The 8072-nt window shown below is 40.6% G+C and overlaps 2 protein-coding genes across 2 annotated transcripts in view; both read right to left on the minus strand.

Annotated features, from left to right (window-relative positions):
- The window catches only part of LOC109471334, a 2266-nt gene extending 1074 nt beyond the window's left edge, over window positions 1-1192 (minus strand). The window contains exons 1-2 of the mRNA XM_019770623.1: window positions 824-1192; window positions 297-422 (exon numbers count right to left, since the gene is read on the minus strand). Of these exons, the coding sequence (XP_019626182.1) occupies window positions 297-422; window positions 824-890 (193 nt within the window). The 5' untranslated portion in view covers window positions 891-1192. The remainder of the gene's footprint in view (window positions 1-296; window positions 423-823) is intronic.
- Window positions 1193-4002: 2810 nt separating this feature from the next.
- The window catches only part of LOC109471335, a 19397-nt gene continuing 15327 nt past the window's right edge, over window positions 4003-8072 (minus strand). The window contains exons 11-16 of the mRNA XM_019770624.1: window positions 7723-7825; window positions 7423-7562; window positions 7001-7109; window positions 6333-6540; window positions 5879-6025; window positions 4003-4158 (exon numbers count right to left, since the gene is read on the minus strand). Coding sequence (XP_019626183.1) covers window positions 4088-4158; window positions 5879-6025; window positions 6333-6540; window positions 7001-7109; window positions 7423-7562; window positions 7723-7825 — 778 coding nt within the window. The 3' untranslated portion in view covers window positions 4003-4087. The remainder of the gene's footprint in view (window positions 4159-5878; window positions 6026-6332; window positions 6541-7000; window positions 7110-7422; window positions 7563-7722; window positions 7826-8072) is intronic.

Below are 8072 nucleotides of genomic sequence, written 5' to 3' on the forward strand. Positions count from 1 at the left end.
ACACACACACACACAAACACACAAACACACACACACACAACACACATACACACATACACACACACATACACACACAAACACACACACTCATACACACACACAAACACGCACACACATACACACACACATACACACACACAAACACGCACACACAAACACACACACATACACACACACATACACACACACAAACACACACACTCATACACACACACAAACACGCACACACACACACACAAACACACACACATACACACACAGTCCTATAAGGTGCAGGAAGGAACCAGCGGCCACACCTGGGCGCTTGAGAAGTATAATGATGTTTTCAGGCTGCAGTGTCCAGAAGAGGTTTACTTCCGGGCCGTAGGTGATTCCACAGGGTAGGATTGGCGAGTCTCCCTCTATAGTCCACACATCTGCACCTGTGAGTGAATGAAGGAGTGAGTGATCACTAATATACTGTGGAGAAAGTTTCCCTTTTAATTGCATATACCATAAATCAATTCACATTCTACACACTTTAAAACTGAAAGTCTGTTGATCTCTATTATCCCAAGGCATTCCCCCAACCCAAGCTACATGTAACTTCATAATCATTTGATCACAACAAATTTACATTAAGATTCTTCTTTCTCTCCATTGTTGCTTCTGGCAACGTTAAGTTGACATGATGGCATCCCAACCCCCTATTTCCCTTCAAGTTTATAATACATATTTTTATACTTCCGCATCTACGAACCACGTTACATTCCCCCCCCCCCCCTCCTCCCCCTCTCAAGTACCAAAGACTACAATGAGAACTATGTATCAAATCTTAACATACCCTGGATTCCATGTAGGCTTAGACAGAAAACCAGCACGAATCCAAGCACGTCCACAGGACGTCCCATGCCGTTTTTTTTACGTCCGATACTCTAGTATTTACCCGACACAAAGGTACTGAGCTCCTGTTGCACGAAAATATGTACTCAGCTTGTTTTTCTGTTCAATGCTTCTCATCCGGTGAGTGGGTGGGATCCAGTTCTTGTCAGAAGTAGTTGTTGTTAGTTGATCCAAGTCGCTTGTTGGTAGTTGATCCAAGAGTTCACTTAGAAATAAAAGAGGTTTTAGAGAACCGGCAGTATAGAAACCCCCTACAACTTCCAACAATCACATATACTCGCCCTCGAAGCAGGTTTTTGTTGCTATAACTCACTCACTCGTAGGCGTATTTTTTCGGGTCCGCGACTACGTGACAAAGTCCAGGTGTACGTCAGACGACGTCACCGATTCCAGGTGAACGCCACGCCTTCAATACGCAGGGGGTCTGTCTATTTACCGGAATACACCTGAATACACCGGAATATACATAAATGAGGCTTAAATCTACCGGAGAGCATCCTGCATTGACGGGATAACACCCAAGGTTGCTGTATTTTGGCATAAGATATTCAACTTAACTTTAAATTTAGCCCAAGGAACAAGAAATCACGTAAATAATGAATTGTAAATCAGCGGAAGCGACCCGGCCAGTCGCCATGTTTACATAGCACAACGTAATATATTTGTTTAACGCGATCACTGAAGAGAAGTGAAATGTACCAAAATAAGAAAAATATTTTTTATACTTCAACATCGCAGTTTGCTATATTTTGACCATACGATAACTTATACGTGGCCGAGGGAACACTGAATGAAATTCGTAAATATTACAAGCAATTAAACAAGAATTACGATTTCTCCCACATCCATAAAATATATGAGGTTTTGTAAATGCTTTTTTTTTGTCTCATTGACTATGGAAATAAGGTCGTAATGAACACATTCTAGTTTAATTTACGGTTTTCTAAATTCAAATGACAATATTTTTCGTGTAAAATTCCTCTCCTTTGTCATACTTTATTTCAACATATTCTCATTAATTATGCAAATGACCTCTACATTAACATTAGTATTAGTATAACTATTCGTTTATATCGGTCGTCACTGCACCCCGTACAGTTTGTTCCTTAAATTTGTGACGATTTTGGGTCAGATGCCACATTTTTTACTGCTGTAAGGTTTAAAATGTATCATTTTTGAGAACAATAATATGTACACAGTGAATAGAAATTGTTGGAGTCTAGTTACAGTCAGTGGTTGACAAGACAAAAACAGACAACAGATTTTTGACCCCATGACTCAAATTTATTCCGTATGTACGAATCTCAAGATGTTTCCACATCTCGTCACAGGACATAATACAGTACATCTTGCCAATCTACACCTTACAACACAGTAATCAAGAGACAACAGTTCACTTGTCAACGGATTGAATAAATTTTACTAAGGTTTACCTCAATATGTCAATCAATATTTAACCTATGCATATTCTCAGTGTAGATAGTCAGAAGAGTAGTTTACAGACAACGATTACTCAGAGCACCAATAAAATGTATGTAAAAAATAGCAAACCAGATCAACCTAAAACATTTAGCATAGAGGCAATGTACTATATAACAGATATCGATATAAGCCTATTTGTATTGATAAGTGAACTTTGTCGCATTGAATCCTGTGTTCTTCATGTTGAGTCATTGTCATATTACCCCATTTTTCACCTCGATATTTTTAGCTGAAAGTAAGAAACTATGAAAAAGTGTATCATGTAAATATGAGCAGATTCTAGAATACAGGAAAATAGCAAACGAAGCTTTGTATACAAGGTTAGAATAGAAGAGAAAAGGCTTAGTTATGGTTCATAGAAATATTCTTTATAGAAATCACCAACTGATAAAACGCATTAGTTGCTGTCAATTTGATGCTTAGAAAATGAAAAGCCTAGTTGTCACAATCTGCATCAGAGTCTAATCACTACTGTACCTGAGCAAAACATTCAGATGTCCCAAAGGCCCATACTTGCTATATTATCCAAGCTCTTAAACTTTATCGCAGCCGCTAGCTTTCTACTACAAATAAGCGTCATCATATAGCATATACGACATTTGCATAAATATAGTTCACTGTGTAACCATGAATGGAAAGCCTATGCCACCGTTGGTATCTGTATCTGTCTGTATCTGTATAGCCGGTATAACCGCCTTTCGGCGTAACACACCAGCTTCGCGGGCACGCGGCGCGGCGGCAGCTGGCTATATTACACCGATCGACTTGTTACACCTAACCCTAACTGGTATTATGATAAAGTTATTACACTATGCCTAAGTTTAAATGGAGAGCCTATACTATTGGTGTATGGTGATAACGTTTCCTTGCCTGTCTGTCATTATAGATGTAGAGCTTTTAAAATTGTTTGGTCTGTTGGTTTGTTGTTTGGTCTGTTGCTTTGATACTGAGGAAGATGTGCTATTTCTAACCCTGGCACGAGTTAGCCTCCTTAGCTGCGCCATCAAAAGAACCCCAGTAGACGTAGAAATGACAGAAAGAAATAAAAAAATAAAAAAACATTACAAAGGCTCTCCAAAAGTTCCAGTCGTAAATCCCACTAAGGAGGCCGGTCAAGATTAGAGGCAGACTTGAATTAGGCAACAGCAAGGAATTTGTTATGGATGACATCCTCCGCAGACTTCAAATCTAATGTGATAGGGCGAAAAAAATTAGATGGGCAAAAAAACAAAATTCCCCCATTTCACAGGATTCCTAATCCTCATCTTCAACCTTTCAGACCATAAGCCCTGTTAAACAAGAATTAAGGTGACAAAACAAGACATTACAACGATTCACATCCATTGTATTCAGCAGTTACTGTATTACATGTCCTTGTAGATGTATGAAGACTTTGATTGACCAGAAATTGTAGCAAAACGGCTTGTTATACCATAATAGGCAGCTACGAGTAGTGAACAGGGTTATATTCGGTGGAGCAAGTCAGTGTTCAAATTTGCAATCAAATGTGCCTGATGTCTGTTGGGCCCTGGCTCTTAACAACCGATATGCATTTACATCAAATTTTTGGCATGTTGACTACTGTCTGAGGACAGAAAACCCTTTTTTCCCTAAATCAGCCGAAAATCATTGCGCGTGCTGATGTCATCCATAGAAATTACTTGCTGTAATTGATAGGTTTTTCACCCTTCGTAACTCTTGGATCTCATAGAACGAGAACTCCTTATGCTTTGGTGTCAACAATGCCTGTCTTGCTCATCTTTCCCCAGGTCTGGAAAGCGTAGTTGTCCAGCCCTAATGGTGAAAATAGAACATGTAACTAGAAAGGCCAATATTTGCTTTGGAGCAAATACAGCGATGGGTTCACCACATTTTACGACATGGCAGGGAAAGAATGGGAAACACAAGGGAAAACAATGATTTACATTGATATAACTATAATATGAAGTAAAATACAACTAAAACAACAGTTGGATAGCTATTCCCTACTTTATTGGTTAGGATTTTTAATTGCATAATGCAAACTGTTGATTTTCAAAATAAAAAAAAAACGTTCATGCCCCGCATTCCAATGCTGGAGCAGGCAAGCTTGAAATACCTACCAAAACACTTGAATACAGACATACTGTCAGTATGGAAATGCTCTGTGCAGGTGTTAATCAAGTTAAATCCCAACAGCCAATCAGCAAGAAGTATAGAGGAAAGCTGCATGCCTATTGGTTGATGCCCTGCATTCCATTGTGATGACTCATGCCCAAACGTGGTAAACAAGGCAGACTAACACAGTAATACATTTGCTATAACACAGCCAAAAAACTCAAATAAAACCATTCTAAAAGCCTGTATCACAATAATTTAAAAAACGCCTAGGGGTATTTGCCCACTGTACCTCCATACCAAATTTCAGGACCTTAGGCCCTAAAATGAAGAAGCTGAATCCATTTAAAGATATGGCAGGAGGAGGAGGAGGAGGAGAAGAAGGAGAAGAAACATCAGAAAAAGCAATATGGTTTCACCACACCACTTCGTGGTGTGGTGAACCCATAATAACTAAAAGGAAAATGGTGCCACAATAAACAGTCTTAATATAAGGCCACAGAAAGATATTTATTGTTACAGATAACAACTAAAAAGCACTAGATTTAGAATTTTCCTTATCAGAATAGGAAGTTTCCTATAAACTCTATACCCTTTTGATAATGGGTGCAAATACGTTACATGCATTCTAGATCTAATAACGAGTTTTCAAAAATCAAGACTTGCGAGTTGACATACACCCTCAAAATCAAAGAATAGAGCTTATTCACCACACGTCATCATGACGTCACGACAGTCGGGAAACGCAAAAAGTCGCTATTTTGGAACAGCCCCGGACTGTGTCTGGATAATAACAAGCAAAGGCTGCGGGGGCCATCGGCCGCCTTCCTCAGTCCGCACTGCCGCGACTGTGGCTGGACAAGGTGAGTGTTGCGAGTTGTCAGCGCCCTGTTCTACATGGACATTTACCACAGAGTAAAGGGACAAGTACACATGTAGCTCCAACAGATTTACCGTGTTCATGGCTACCCACGTTGCCATCTACATGTACATGTACAGCCCCGTACGCCGCGCCAGGGTAAAACACACCGATTTCTGATCAGCAAAAAAAAGATAAAAGCCGATCTTGAGAACATGAGACGTGGACATGGAGCCAGAACAACCCCAAGGACAATGTTACTAACAAGAAGAGTGTTCAAAACGTAGATTGTGGCCCAAAATACGCAACTATCGCCAAGAGTTTGCATAGCGTACCATAGCGATAGGCACCATGTGGCACCCCCTAATGGCGGACAATGCTCGCTGCCGGGGGGAAGAGTCACGTGACAATCGGTGGTGAATAAGCCCTATAGCTTGCAAGAAACAGGCTATAGGAACAAACACTGCACGATAAGTTTGAATTAGGAAATACCAATACGAGTAATAGTAAATGTCCATACCCATAACTTTTTAAGCAATGAACACTATAGAGACCTACCGACAGTGTCATTATCGCGCTTCTTCCTCCCTAAGGCCAGACCGCCCCGTTTCTTCACCAGAACACCGGCCACGATCAGAAGCACCATGATCCCGGCAACTCCAACAGCCGCTCCCACCGCGGTACCCAGCGGCACTCCGGCTGGCCCTGTGGGACAAGAGAAACAATTGTAAATTCTTACCCTAAAGTTTGGCTTGTTTGGCTTGAGTTTGAATTCAGTTTGACATTTTTTCTCACGAGCATGAATCAAGAGACAATGGTCTTATATAAGCATAGCAGCAGCCTCTAGCACAAAATGAATACAAACATGGCTTACACATATTCTACTGTATGTTTAGGAGTCCAATTTTCAGTAGCATGTGGAAAAGTACGTATGTATAGCATGAGCAATCTTTTTTTTATTTATTTTTTAATGTTTTCCTTACTGTGGGGGGAAACATGCTTTTTCATCTACCTGTTCCTGCCTCTTCTCCGGACTGCACCTGGAACGGTCCTTGGGTGATGTCCACCTGCTTGTCCCTGTTGCTCTCCCGGCGAACCCTGGTCTCCGTCCCGTCCGAGACGGCTCGCCTGCGCCGTGCTGCTGGTGGGATGCAGCCCTGTTTGCACCGAGAGTCAGGGTCGTCCTTGAAGCAGATGATCATGGTGCAGTGGAAGTATACCTGCGAAATAATGGCATGTTATTGACAGGAATCGCATTGGTAGTAAGGAACAACACTGACAGTCAGGAACAGCACTAATACTAGTAGTCAGAAACAGTACTGATAGTCAGGAACAACACTTATCAGACCCACACCTCCGCCAAGCTTTTTCAACATATTATGTTTATTTATAATGATTAAGTATCCCCCTGACCCATGTTAATACAACTCATTTAGATAATGACAAACTCCGTTAAATGCAAGTTTGCAAAATAGAGAATTGCGAGTTTAAGAAACATACCACCATGTGTTGATTGACACTTTTTGTTGGCATGTCCTTAAACGCGTTTTTAGAATAGTTTGTTAATTAGATTAATGAATCATAATTGACCTTAACTGGCACCAAGTATTTAACCGTCTGTATTTTCTCCACCAACCAGTCACCACAGAAGTGGCATAGTTCGAACAGATTGTATTTTACCAGACTGGGGTCGAGAGCATTGGGGAAGGTGAATGCGTCAACGCTGTAGTACAGGGCCTTGTCGTTAGAAAGGTTATTGTCCTTCTGTAGAGTTTGATCAACCTGACAGCTGCAAAGTCAGAGAGAACAAATCATTTACAGCAAGACTCTAGTCTCTCCTGCTGAAATGAAACCCATGAATGCCATATGATTACATAAGTAACCATCCAACCTACCCTCCAACAAACTTATCAACCAAACAATTAAACCAACGACCTTATCACAAACAATAACCAAATAAGCCAGAGAAAGCTTTTAGCTATCCAGACAACAAACCGAGTAACAAACCAGCCAACTTCGCAGCCAATATCAGAAACCTACCCCAACCAACTAATCAAACATTCAAGCAAATGTAGTCAAATTTGCTCCTAGAGCAAACGCACCCATCGTCGATAATGCTGACCCTAGGATAGTCGTCAGGGCTGGTGGTGGGGGTGGAGACACAGTCACGGGCGAACAGCTCCAGGTTGTCCAGCGGTGACGCCACGCTCAGGCCGAAGTGAAGACGGTCAGATGGTGAGACCTGGAAGGAAAAAAAAATAGCAGTTTTCTATTCATTCGATAGAACGACCTACTGTTAAGATTATTCAAGTGTCCGGCCTGTATCTCGTTTGTTGTTGCATTACTAATAGGTGTCATTGGCAGATAACAAAATGACAAGGAGAAAGGTAAAATTTTCTGACCTGAATTGGAAAGTCGGAACTCTCGTAGCTTTCAATGAAGTCTCCAGAACTGTACATATGCATCTCTATGATAAAACTGTTGTTTGCATCAACGATTTGAACACTGCAAGGAGATTGCAAAAAATGGTTAAAGAAGTAGTAAACCTGAATCACGAATCATTAACAACTCTAAATTGTACACTACCAAAAATGCCAATCTTGTTTTTCTTCAGAGAAGAAAAATTTTCTTCCACTGAGAAAATTATTCTTCACCCAAGAAAAAAATCTTGTCCATGAGACAAGAATTTCAAGAAACTGCATTTTAGCATATTTTTCTTGTGGAAAGATTTCTTTTCTTATGTATCTTGAAC

The sequence above is a fragment of the Branchiostoma belcheri genome, unplaced genomic scaffold, assembly GCF_001625305.1.
Source record: "Branchiostoma belcheri isolate BF01 breed outbred unplaced genomic scaffold, Haploidv18h27 scaffold249, whole genome shotgun sequence".
In the NCBI taxonomy this organism is placed as follows: Eukaryota; Metazoa; Chordata; class Leptocardii; order Amphioxiformes; family Branchiostomatidae; genus Branchiostoma; species Branchiostoma belcheri.